General features: G+C 40.4%; 1 protein-coding gene across 4 annotated transcripts in view; it reads left to right on the forward strand.

Moving 5' to 3' along the window:
- Positions 1 to 13,754, forward strand: part of ctnna2 (catenin alpha 2) — a 701,347-nt gene that overhangs the window by 110,344 nt on the left and 577,249 nt on the right. For all 4 annotated transcript variants that reach the window (XM_062981835.1, XM_062981834.1, XM_062981832.1 and 1 more), the window contains exon 2: positions 526 to 632. In XM_062981835.1, coding sequence (XP_062837905.1) covers positions 526 to 632 — 107 coding nt within the window. The remainder of the gene's footprint in view (positions 1 to 525; positions 633 to 13,754) is intronic.

Below are 13,754 nucleotides of genomic sequence, written 5' to 3' on the forward strand. Positions count from 1 at the left end.
TTGAAACACTATTGTAGGGTTTATAGGCCATGGGTCCTCTTGCTCCCACAAATGTTGAATTTTAATGTCTTCTTGCAATCAACTAGAATGAAAGTGCACCATTTTAAATCTGTCACTTGAATGTTTCATAACATTTCCATAGAAAGGGTACAATATTATATTTATGATGCTTTTCATTTTGCTCACATCGAAACTGGCTTAGTTCCATAGTGGTTCACAGTTGTTGCTTTTTTGTGTGGGGTCAGCATAAAGCAGCATAAAGAAATATACAAATATAGAAATAGTTCTTACAAATTTCTGTTTGGAGACAAAATACATCATTTATATCGCATAAAAATAAATAAGTATAGCAAAAAAAAATTTCTTCCACATTTTGACTTCTGTTTAGCATTCTTTCTGAAATTGAACTAATTTCAATCTGTGATTTCTATAACACTAACAGCTACGTAATAAATAAACGTCATTCTCAATATAATGGTTCTGTTTAAATTTGAGTATTCCTCTAACTGATTATCTTTTTTTTAGGGAGAATGACTTCTGCAACTTCACCGATCATTTTAAAATGGGACCCCAAAAGTTTGGAAATCAGAACTCTTACTGTGGAGAGATTATTGGAGCCACTAGTTACACAGGTACATTTTCTAAATGCTTAACTATTACTTGTCGGACCGTATGTAATTATCATTAGCATTTTTAGAGCTGCTGCTGTACTGAAAGCTCATGTATATATGACAGAAAGGAAAACATTGGTCAGATAATAACATTTCAAGCTTCTTAGAAGGCTTTGATTCTGAAGAATGCAGAGCCAAATTAAGCCAAATGGAAGAAAGATGCCAGTTAGTATATGTACGGTAGGTGGCCATGAATGTTCACGTTTTCGTTGTCTCAATGAAAACTTGACCATTCATGGTCACCTACCATGTCTCAGTAAGTAATATACTAAAATGGGAATGGCAATTCAGCATTCAAAATAAAGAAGAAATCTTTAAAGGACTATTATTATAATAATGAATAATGATAATTACATACATATATATGATTATCAAATTTGCTTGCTGTGTTCCATACTTTTTAGAGTAAGAGTATACCTCTAGGTAATGATCCTCCTTCCTTTCCCTGATTTTGTTGTCTCTTAAAATCCAAATTTTAAGTTCACTGGGAAAGAGCCTTCTTGCCTTATTTATGCTGTTCTTGGAGTACACTATAGCAGTGTTTTTTGTTATATTTCCAGTTTGGGAATTGGATAGAATTTGGGGTTTTGAACAATATAGTATGACCCCCCCTCCCCATATCCATGAAACTGGTATTGTTGTGGACTACTGTTCTGATTCTGAGGAGGAGGTAGAACAAGAGGCTGAAGAGGTAGCACTTGGGGATTTGGGGCCAAGTGTTGAGGAGGAAGGAGAAGACAAGGAAGACATACTAAAAGTCCCTATATTTTTAGAATGGCAAAGGGCAAAAGAAGAAAGGAGAAGGTCAAGTAGAATCATAGCAAAAATGCTGAGCAATCAGACCTTGCCCCAGGAATGTCTGTGCTGGGATCTCAGGGCTATAAATGAGCAGAAAACTCAGTAGTCAGTGCTGGCAGCAACCGACCTACTTGGTCTGTTTGTGTTCCGATCTCCGTGCTATAGCTATAGCGTTGGCTTTGCAAAAGACTTCTTGCCACAGACTCTTGTTCCTGTATACTGTAAGCCTTTTTTTGCTGAAGACACTTACTCCTGTCTGCCTTGTTGCCAAAGACTTTTGTTTCATGTCTACTGTAAGAGCTTATATTGCTTTCGAACTTTACCTTCTGTTTCCTTTATTGCTGTTTGCATTATTATTATTATTATTATTATTATTACTATTATTTTGCTGAAGTAAAGTTTTTTTTGGTTTCTTTCGCTTGTGTGGTAAGTCTGGAGCAAAACAGGACAGGTATCTGCAATTTCATATAGCCATATCCAACAAAATATGTCATCTCTAGGCATTTTCTAGGTCCTCCAGTACAATTCTATTTCATTCTTGGTTCAGAAGTCCTTCATTTTGATATGGTTTGCTTTTATCTGTGATTCTGCATATGGGCCTCTGGTGGCACAATGTGTTAAAACACTGAGCTGCTGAACTTGTGGACCAAAAGGTCCCAGGTTCAAATCCCAGGAGCGGAATAAGCGCTCACTGTTAGCCCCAGCTCCTGCCAACCTAGCAGTTTGAAAACGTGCAAATGTGAGTAGATCAATAGGTACTGCTCCAGCGGGAAGGTAACGGCGCTCCATGCAGTCATGCCGGCCACATGACCTTGGAGCTGTCTATAGACAATGCCAGCTCTTTGGCCTAGAAATGGAGATGAGCACCAACCCCCAGAGTCGGTCACGACTGAACTTAACATCAGGGGAAATCTTTACCTTTACCTCTGCATATTCACACAAAGTTCAGAAATGTATCCCCTGTGAATATGGGGGTCATGTTTTATTGTAGGATTCTTAAAGGATATCGTAATGCTTTTATTAGTATGAATGAAGCTTATATATGCATTACAATATTTATATCCCTCCCTTTTCTTGACGATAGCATAGCAACATATGATACAACCAATCTAACAAAGTTTCAGCTGGCATACATAATTAAAATAATTTTAAAAACCAAAAAGAATATTAAACAATTAACTTTTTTAAAAAAAATAGGCTAAAGGTTTTTAAATAATTTAAAATGAATGTGTGGGAGAAGTTTGTAAAATCAGCTAGCTACTTTTCTAACAGTACTGGTTTTCTTACTTAGTGCCTAAATCGCGCTAATGTTGGTGCTAATTGAGAGAGCAGTCCATAACTGGATTGTCACAACGGACAAGTCCCTTTCCCATGACTTCACACAACATACTGCTCTGATTGTTGAAACACAGAGATCACTAAAAAAAAAGCATCTCTCCCCGCCCCCCTTTTATAGTTAGCTTTTTGGATACCGCTGCAGAATTTTAGGAAAGACCCATAAGCTTGGAATGTTGGAGTGGTGTAGTATTCTACTAGCTTTTGTTCTTATTTGAACACACAATTCTCCAGCATTTCTGCATTGTAGACCATCTTGCTATCTGTTGGTGTGTTCCTTCTGGTTGTTTCTGACTGGTGGTGACCCTAAGGGGAACCTATTGTGGGTTTGGTTGGCAACATTTGTTCAGAAGGGATTTTCCTTTGTCTTCTTCCAAGGCTGAGAGATCCTGATCTCCAGTGTTAAATCCTGATCTCCAGTTTTTTTTTATCGTGTCAGAAGCAAGTTGCTTATGGTGTGAGAGAATCGGCCATCTACAAAGATGTTGCCCAGGGAACACGTGGGTGTGTTACCATCCTATGGAAGGCTTCTTTCATGTCCCCTGTATGGGAAGCTGAGGCTGACAGATGGGAGCTCGCCCCATCTTGTAGATTTGACCTTCAGGTCAGCAGTTCAGCCAACACAAGGGTTTAACCCATTGGACCACCGTGGCTCCTCTGATCTCCAGTGTCAAACCTTGATCTCCAGTGTCATTATTCAGTGATCAAAACACACCCTTCCTACCATCTTTTCAGCAGAGTGACATGAATCTGTAACCGTAGGAAGTAGAAGCACAAAGTATTTGCTGTCGAAGAAGAGCATGAGGCATGCTTGCAATATGGAAGGATGAAAGAAGGGCAAATGTTCCTTTTGTATTATAAAATATTTCAAATATTAATCTGTAGCAGTTGAGAAATGTTGTTCATTTCATTCACATGATTGTTGCAGTAAAATTCAAATATCCAGAAACCAGGTGATGATTAAGTGGAAGAATGCTGGTTATGGGGACAACTCTGATAAGACGTGAATTGTATTTCATTCTTCGCTCGATAAGACTGGGAATGGCAAGCAGTTTGGCTGAAATCTTGTACATTAGAAACATAAAACAAGATGTACAGAGGGAGAAAAAACACTTATCTATTGGGTGAAAGGATTTATTGTATTTAATAGAACTAAATTTATATTTCTTCCAAAATGCTGTTATGGTAGCTGTTCAGATTGCAGAATGGATTAGAATTTGAATATCCTTTCGGAATGAAGGAATAGCTATTCTTCACTTCAATTACTTAAATTTGTCTAATAGTTATGAATGTTTACTCACTGACACTGCCTTTCTCCAGCTCTTATATTAGATTTATAGTCAGCTTAAGAGAACCATGTAACAAAATAGGATTGGTGAGTGTTCATTTAGAAGATGGAAATGCAAAGTCTCTCTTTGCCCTTGGCAGGGCAAGGAATGAAATTTTCTGACTAAATAAATACAACTGGCAGCTCATTTAGCTTACTTGTTGGCAGCCAAGTCAAGGACAGAAGTAACCTCCCACCTCCCAGTCTGGCCTCCTCTCTCTTGCCTAGATATCAGTAGGTTGACTTGTTAAAATGATTAGATATAACTAAGAGAGCTCATGAGTCTCCAGTGGTTAGAATATTGGTCTTGAATGCTGGAAACCTATTTTCCTCACCCTTTATATGAAGAGGTCACAGATGAAGACAGTGGAGCATGTGGGCATATGCTCAATGATTTCCTTTTATTTCTTCCTTAAGAATCGGGGAGTCCCTTGAATTACCGCTTTGTCTCATATGAATCTTTAAATTTTTATAAAAATTGTGCTACACTCACCACTGTTTCTTCTACTCTCTTTACTTTGTTTCCCATCGCCATAATGTGCATTGCCTGTAAAAGACCAGAAGTTTCAGCTACTGCAGAATTTAATTGTTTTTCAATGCTTACAGAAATCTCAGAGACTCCTGGTTGTTTCCTGAGTGAAATGTGTTGTCGAAGGCTTTCATGGCCAGAATCAAAGGGTTGTTGTGTGTTTTTCAGGCAGTATGGCCATGTTCCAGAAGTATTCTCTCCTGATGTTCAACCCACATCTATGGCAGGCATCCTTGAGTGAAATGTTCGTTATTAGCTATGTTGAATCCTATTTGGTAGAAAAGCAATAATAGCAATAATTTTATCAATGCCTTCTAACAAAAAGTTCTAAATAGTCTAGGTTTGCCACCTTATAATAATGATGATTTACTTGTGCTGCTTAGAGTATTATGGGTACAGACTTGTTGCAATCTTTACAACAATCCTGAAGCAGAAAAAAAGATCTGGGAGAATGTGAAAGAGATCTGTGTTACTAAGGCTCCGTGGTAAATTTGTGTGGAACAGATCTGCCGGGCTGTGGCGCAGGCTGGCAAGCAGCTGCTGCAATAAATCACTCTGACCATGAGGTCATGAGTTCGAGGCCAGCCCGTGGCGGGGTGAGCACCCGTCAATTAAAAATAAAATATAGCCCCTACTCGTTGCTGACCTAGCAACCCGAAAGATAGTTGCATCTATCAAGTAGGAAATAAGGTACCACTTATAAAAAAAAGTGGAGAGGCAAGTTACTTTGGAATGAGGAAGTGAGGAAGTGCCATCAGAGTGGATGATGAAGCAGCTGCTCCCCCTGTGGCCAGAATTGAACATCCCCTCAGGAGAAGGTTAAATTGCCTCTGCGTCTATCTGTCTGTCTCTCTCCGATGTGTTTATGGGCATTGAATGTTTGCCCTGTATATGTATAATGTGATCCGCACTGAGTCCCCTTCGGGGTGAGAAGGGCAGAATATAAATACTGTAAATAAATAAATAAATAAATTTCCTAACTTATAAATTGGATAGTGATTATGCTCTGTGAGGCTTAGCTTTCATGGTCTTAACCATTGGAAGATCAGTTGCTGTCCACAAAGAATTATTTCAGGTTCTAATCTTCTGATTATGGTTGAAACTGTTAGTTTTGGGATAAGAGTTGTTGGTGGATAGATGAAGATCAATACCATCTGTCCCCCACCTTCCCACTTCTCCAAAATAGTTTCACTTTTTATCTGGTAGCTAAGACTTCATGGAAGGATCACAGCATCTTTCCTTTACTGTTTGCATTTTACCTGATCTTCTTTAAGGAGAGTTCCCAGAGTGCCTTTCAGGTTAATAAAAACAAGACTGGTCCTGCTGTCAGGCTTGTAATATAAAAGGTATGACAAAAGGAGGAGAGAAGAAGAAAACCGGCAAAGCCCAACAGCGTTGCTTAATGTTCAAGTGTCACTCTGTTCCTCTAAAAATGTTTCTCGTCAAATCTTCAAAAGAGCTGCCAGATCCATAGAATCGTTGTATTTCTGGGTAACAATACTGGACTCCCAAAGTAATTTAGTTCTGGATATATGCTCTTATCCCACAGAACAAAATGTTCTAATTCAAATACGATATCTAATTATTTGAGAAGAAATAAGGTGAATAATTGGTTTTCCTCTGAGTTCTGGCTTTTTAAGCTTCTTGCTACAGGGACTGGCTCTCTTTTTTTAAAGTTGAAACTATCATAGTTTCATTTAAAACTATCAGAGTATGTTACAGGACAAGAATTTGATAGGATAAGAGCAATTGGTATACTCATTTGAATTTATTACAGGTTCAATGAAAATGCTGTCCATAATACTTTAATCATATGCAATTAAAATATGCTGATTTTATGTAGCTCATGATGTACTTCCAATTTGGCCTTTGGTGCTGAACAAATTGCCCGGCCCTAATTTTAGCACTGGAGACTTCATCTCCACTTCTGTGATTCACCTGGATTCATGGCGTAATAGGATTTGACTCTGGAAAGGAAATTAATCCATATCATTCAGAGCCTGACACCTGAACGAGAGCTTCTGAGCCAAAGGGAATATGCTGCAATAAATGAAATGTAGGGTAGATGTAGTATTTGACAGAGCAATTTTGTAATCAGTAGGAGTGTAGAGAAGTCTGACAGGGAATGAGCTGGCTAATACCTAACCCATTTGAGCCTGCAAGACAGGTATAGAATCACAATCTAGGCAGAAGTCATGTCCTCCCCACCCCCGTGATAAATTCTTTTTAAATATATTTGTTGCCTTAATATTTTTCTGTTCAATACATACCTTTTTCTCAACTTACTTGTGGTACGTTTTATTTATTAGCCCATCAGCCATATCAAAACAACACTCCTGTTTTGTCTTACAAGAACAGCCTTAAAATACTGTGTTAAGTAAATGAAACTGCTTTACTTCAGCAAAACGTAAAGTACAACACACTCAGTGGAATAAAGCAAGAGGTAGCAAAGAAGTCTTAGGGCAGTCTCTGATAAACTCCCAAATCAAATAACAGTCTTACTTCAGACAAAAAAACAGCAATAAATCCAGATGCAGACTCGAAGCAGGCACAAGGAGAGCAAAGGCATTAGAGTCAGTTTGTTACCAGTAAGAGCTGGCTGCACCTGCTTCTGCTTTATAGCTCTGAGTCCCTTCACAACTGCTAGGGCAGTTCCTAATTACTCAGCTGCCTTTCTGGCAGCTATTCTAGCTGAACGCCTCTGCTCTGTTTCCTTTCGCCTCTCCTGAAAAGTGGGTACTTGCAAAGTATCCTCCTCAGATTCCAACTCACCCTCAAATTCATGAACACTTTTCTGCTCCCCTTCTTCCTCTGAAGAAGAGAAATCCCTAACAACACTTGACAAACACTTTTAACACATACAGCATACAACCCACAGTACAACAACAGTTAAAATAAAAGAGCTGTTATCAAGGGATCAAAATCCCGATCCAGATCAAATGTCTGCTTTGGTACCCAGTTTTGGTAGCCTATCATTTGCCATGGAATTCAATTTCACCCAATAGTTGTATGCTCTAATTTTGGATAAATTATCAACTGTATATGCTCCCAGTTCTGCTCTTACTGCTGCAGCAGGGGTCCTTTTGTCGACTCCCCAAAAAATTCACAGGTGCTATGACACGGAACAATGGCTTCAAACTACAGGAAAGGAGATTCCACCTGAACATCAGGAAGAACTTCCTCACTGTGAGAGCTGTTCGACAGTGGAACTCTCTCCCCGGGACCGTGGTGGAGGCTCCTTCTTTGGAGGCTTTTAAGCAGAGGTTGGATGGCCATCTGTCGGGGGTGCTTTGAATGCGATTTCCTGCTTCTTAGCAGGGGGTTGGACTGGATGGCCCATGTGGTCTCTTCCAACTCTACTATTCTATGATTCTATGATTCTATGACTGAGATTGCTCTAATAATCCTACCTGGTTTAGGCCCCAAACTTCAGCTCTATATAAGAGCATAGGGGTAACCTTATTTCATAATTCCTGGAACTAAAACCAAACTCTTTTGTAGTTAGCAAACCATATATGTAGAAGTTTTCACTGTAATTTGAGCAAGAGAAAATGGGCACATTTGAAAAATGCATGTGATTACTAGTCTTTTAGGAATGAAATATATGTGCTTTAGTATTTTACAAAGAACATATACAGTTTTCTGTGCAGAAAACAAATAAGCAAAACAAAATAAATATGTTGTGGCTCCCTTGGATTAATGTGGAAATTAGAATGAGGTAGAAATCATTACACTTCAATATGAGCCCAAGGTGTATGCTTAAAGATGTGCCAATGGTCACAATTGTAGGCCATGCAGCAGAATGAAAGTCTTTAAGATACGTTTCTCACAACAAAATATGGTGCTGCAGGCAGAAAGCAATCCTAGTTCTAGTATGCTACTTCCAAGAGATGAAATTATAAGGTACAGTAGAATCTCACTTATCCAACATAAACGGGCCAGCAGAACGTTGGATAAGCGAATACGTTGGATAATAAGGAGGCATTAAGGAAAAGCCTATTAAACATCAAATTAGGTTATGATTTTACAAATTAAGCATCAAAACATCATGTTATACAACAAATTTGACAGAAAAAGTAGTTCAATACCCAGTAATGCTACATAGTAATTACTGTATTTATGAAATTAGCACCAAAATATCACGATGTATTGAAATCATTGACTACAAAAATATATTGGATAATCCAGAACGTTGGATAAGCGAATGTTGGATAAGTGAGACTCTACTGTAGCAGCAATCAAAGCTATAGAGTGATTTCAACAGAAACAATAGAATTCATTTGTTTCATACAGATTTGCTGATATATTTTTTTTCTCTAAAAATGTCTAAGTCTTCCAGAATGATTCTATGATCAGCTTCTTCTGGAACGTGGCTTCTTGGAAGACCCAGAGATTTCTAAAGAGGTTTTCTTTCTAGAAATATCTAGGTCTTCCAGGATGACTGCAGGATGTTGACCACAGAGTCAAACTGGAGGACCTAGAGATTTCTATTAAAAAGATTCTAAATAAAATCTGAGAATAATCAAATCCACAAAAGTCAAACATCTCAAATGTGAACTGATGACTATATTCTAATTCCAAAGGATTTTTGTCCATTTTCTTGCATGAGACTGCTGGCAAGCTATTTCTACACTAATTTTATTCTATTCATTATTATTCAATGCATCAATGTGAGGAATGATTTTAAATGTTATGCATCAGAGATGAGCCAGTTGTAAGATCTTGCATCCTAGTTTAATTGGATGAATATGCTTACATATGGTCATTTTGGAGGCATATCTCCTTTTTCTACTGAGATGCCTTGAGTTTGTCCCAAATATGCCAAAACGAGGTGTGCATTGGTATTCAACATTTGATAGGATGAAAAACACAATGGTTACCACACTGCATTTGTTTTGTCTTCCTATAAAGGAACAGATTACTATTGAGAAGGAGGGAAAATACCACTTGACTGTACATGCTACCTTACATTACTACTTCGCTGTTTCTATTATTTCACTCGTTCTGCTCATTCCTTGCATATATCTGTTATTTCTGTATATTTTTTTGTTGGAAATTGCTTCCCAGCTAGCATTCTAACTTCCTTCGCCCATCTATTGTTACAGCAGTGGGACTTTAGACAGGACAGCTTTCCTGTAGGCTTGTGCGTGGATTTGTTTTAGCCGTTTTCCTTTGGCCAATCCGACTTCTTTGGTTTGGTCAGATGACTGTAACTGCAAGGTTCCAGCTGACACGTTTTCCTGTCCATAATGGGATCACGGGACAGCTGTTCACAGCTTTTCCTCCTCTTTTCAGGAGCATGCTGGAGCAAACTGTGGCAATTGCCTCCATTGCTCTCAATTTTGTTCTCGTGCTTCAGTCCGATTGCTTTGCCTTGCCACCGCGCAGCTTGATTTTTTTGGCTTGGCTTGGCCTCTCTTTGGAATCTTTTTGATTTTCCTTTATTTTCTTGATTCTTCTTATTTAGTATGACAGAAAATTACTACCTACAGTTTCCCACCCTAACACTAATCAAAAATATAATGGGAAGGGGAGACTGGGAAGCCCCCCTCCCACATTGCTGCCAATGGGCAGATCTAGCCGTATTTTTGGCTGCGGTCCAAAAACAGCCATCTGGTTTTGCATCCATTTTTGGGAGGAGCACGAAAACGGATAGGAGGATCTACTGGTATCTGGCCAGCTGAAATGGATTGCGGTCAGAGACGGTCCAACCGTCAGGCAATTTAGGCATTTGCCCGTGGCGCCACCCCCCCGCCTCCTTTACCTTCGGGACAGGCCTTCCAACCGCGGTCTGGCCCTTGCTGTCCCGGCCTGACTGCCTGGGCCTTGCCACCATGCAGCCAGGCTGCATGGGAGGCGTGGCCACGCCTCCACGCCACCTGGCCACGCCTCCCACACCATGTGGCCTGGCCCCGCCCCCCATGCCAAGACACCTCCTCCCAGGGCAGCAGCAGGTCGCCAGGCCATGCCCTCCGCATGCAACAGGTAGAAGCAGCGTCACCCCCTCCACGATTCAAAACAGCACCTCCTGCCTCCTTCTTTCCTCCTTCCTTCATTCCTTTCTCCCTTCCCTCCTTCCTTTTTTCTCCCTTTCTTCTTTTCTCCCTTCCTCCCTCTTCCCTTCCTTCCTTCCTTCCCTCCTTCCCTGCTTCCTTCCTTCCTTCACTCCTTTCTCCCTTCCCTCCTTCCCTGCTTCCTTTTTTTCTCAGTTCCTTCTTTTCTCCCTTCCCTCCCTCCCTCCCTCCCTCCTTCCCTCCCTCCTTCCCTCCCTCCCTCCTTCCTTCCTTCCCTCCTTCCTTCCTTCCTTCCCTCCCTCCCTGCTTCCTTCCTTCCTACCTTTCTTCCTTTCTGGATTCCTTCGCTCTTTTCCCCCTTCCCTCTTCATCCCTGCCTTTCTTTCCCTGCCTTTCGTTTTCCAGTCCACTCCTTTCTTTCTTCTGTTTCCTTGCTCTCCCCTCCCTTTCCTCCTCTTCCCCACTTTTAACTCAAGCTTTCATGGCCTTGAAGGTAAAGGCTAGCTCGCTATGACGTTTCCTGACTCTATGGCCACATTCCAGAAGCATTCCATCTGTAAGTTTCCCCTTTATCTATGCCAGGTACCCTGCCTGAGGCAAGTGTGAATGTTTCAAATTGGCCAGATTGATTAACACCTCCTGACAAAGGATTCCCTCAGGCAGGAAATAGCCAGGCTTTGAAGCTGCAAGGCTTTTCAATAGCAACAGTCACACTGGCCTCTAAGAGCCTCAAGCCCCTTCCTTTTTCCCCTTAGCCATTTAAGCTAAGGGGTAAAACCTGGACACAGTATATTATTTGAGAACATAGAAATGCTGTACCACTCACATCCACCATGTCAAACTACACAGAGAAGCCATTGAAATCCACAAGAAGCATGTGGACAATTTCAACAGAAAGGAGGAAACCATGAAAATGAACAATATCTGGCTACCAGTATTTTAAAACTCAAAAATCAGGACAGTAAATAAAGAACAACACACACAAAAACAGAGGAATTCCAGACATGAATCAATCAGGGGCAGCTCACACCTCCCAACAAAGGATTCCCTCAGGTAAGAAGCAGCCAGTCTTTGAAGCTGCAAGGCTATTCAGTGCTAATCAAGGTGGCCTATTGCAACATTCACACTTGCCTTCCAACCTGGACTTTCAACAAATATTTAAGCCCCACTTCCCTAGTTTCAAACAGACCTCACAACCACTGAGGATGCTTGCCATAGATGTGGGCGAAACATCAGGAGAGAATGCTTCTGAAACATGGCAATACAGCCTGGTAGGTAGGTGCACTTGCTGTTACATCTTTGCTGGAAAATAATTCTGTGTGCATTTAGAAAAGCATAAATACTATTTCAAGTGATACATTATCATTTGATCATTTCATAGAATTCCAGCAGATTCTGAGGATGTGTAGGATGCATGGGAGTGGGAATTTATGAGTGGCTGTCACACAGCCATATAACCCAGAATACCAAGGCAGAATAACCCACAATATCTGCTTTGAACTGGGTTATCTAAGTCCACACTGCCTTATATCCCTGTTCAATGTTTGGTGCTAAATTTGCAAATATAGTAATTCCTACATAACATTGGAGCCCTGGTGGCGAAGTGTGTTAAATCACTGAGCTGCTGAACTTGCAGACCGAAAGGTCGCAGGTTCAAATCCCGGTAGCGGAGTGAGTGCCCGCTGTTAGCTCCAGCTCCTGCCAACCTAGTAGTTCAAAACATGCCAATGTGAGTAGATCAATAGGTACCGCTCCGGCGGGAAGGTAACGGCGCTCCATGCAGTCATGCCTATGGCCACATGTCCTTGGAGGTGTCTACAGACAACGCCGGCTTTTCGGCTTAGAAATGGAGATGAGCACCAACCCCCAGAATGAGACATGACTGGACTTAATGTCAGAGGAAGCCTTTACCTTTACCTTTTACATAACATTACCATGTATTGAACTGCTTTTTCTGTTGATTTGTTGTAAAACATGATGTTTTGGTGCTTAATTTGTATAATCTTAATGTAATTTGATGTTTAATAGGCTTTTCTTAATCCCTCCTTATTATCCAACATTTTTGCTTATCCAACGCTTTTATTTTTCAGTGAATGTTTTTTTTTTGGGGTGGGGCACCAAAATTCTGTTCGCCTACACTTAAAAATTATCTAGGGCCGGCTCTGATCGCGGTTCAGCCGAAATGCACAGGCCTAGTTTCCTGCATGTTTCTACTGAGTACATACTGACTCTAAAACTTACATCATTTGCTCAGTGAACCCTTTGGGGTTTATTTCTAAGCAACTACTATGTAACTAGAAAACTTTCCAGGTTTTTTCAAGCATGTAAAAGTCCCATCCCTTTATTTCTCTTCTTCCTTCTTTTAGATGATGAGTGCAGACTCTGCTGAGTTGCTTCTCTTCTTAAAATGTAGTTTAACTGAATTGAATTGCATTATATGAATGTACACTGACCATATAATGCAGTTTGAAACTGCATTATATGGCAGTTTTGATGGGGCCTGGGTCTTCAATGAAACAGTTTCTCCATACCTCACAACCTCTGAGGATGTCTGCCATAGATGTGGGTGAAATGTCAGGAGAGAATACTTCTAGAACATGGCCATACAGCCCAGAAAACAGACAACAACCCTGTGATCCCGGCCATGAAAGCCCTCGACAACACAGTTTTTATCTTCCCCAGAAAAGAGGCAAACACTCTAGGAATCTATTTCTAAACCAACAGTTTATGCTATGGAAAAAGTTCTTCAGTTTGAAAGTTGTTAGCAGGAGTGCACATGAGTTCAATTGCATTACCAATCACTCTTGTCTTCCGGCTGGGAGCTCTTTGAATAGATAATGATGTCTAGATTTGAAAGGCAAAGCTCTGTGAGCAATTCTGGCAGGAACGGTTTTCAGAGATGGTTGCTGTAGCATCTTGAGACAGCTATAATTCTAGGCTACTCCAATTCATGGTGACTTCATCATAGGGTTTTCTTGCCAAGATTTTTTTCCTGAGGAGTTTTGTCATTTCCTCTTTCTGAGCCAGAGATATTATGATTTGTCCAAGATTACCTTATGGTTTTCTATGGCTGAAAGGTC

Source organism: Anolis carolinensis, chromosome 5, assembly GCF_035594765.1.
Source record: "Anolis carolinensis isolate JA03-04 chromosome 5, rAnoCar3.1.pri, whole genome shotgun sequence".
Lineage (NCBI taxonomy): Eukaryota > Metazoa > Chordata > Lepidosauria > Squamata > Dactyloidae > Anolis > Anolis carolinensis.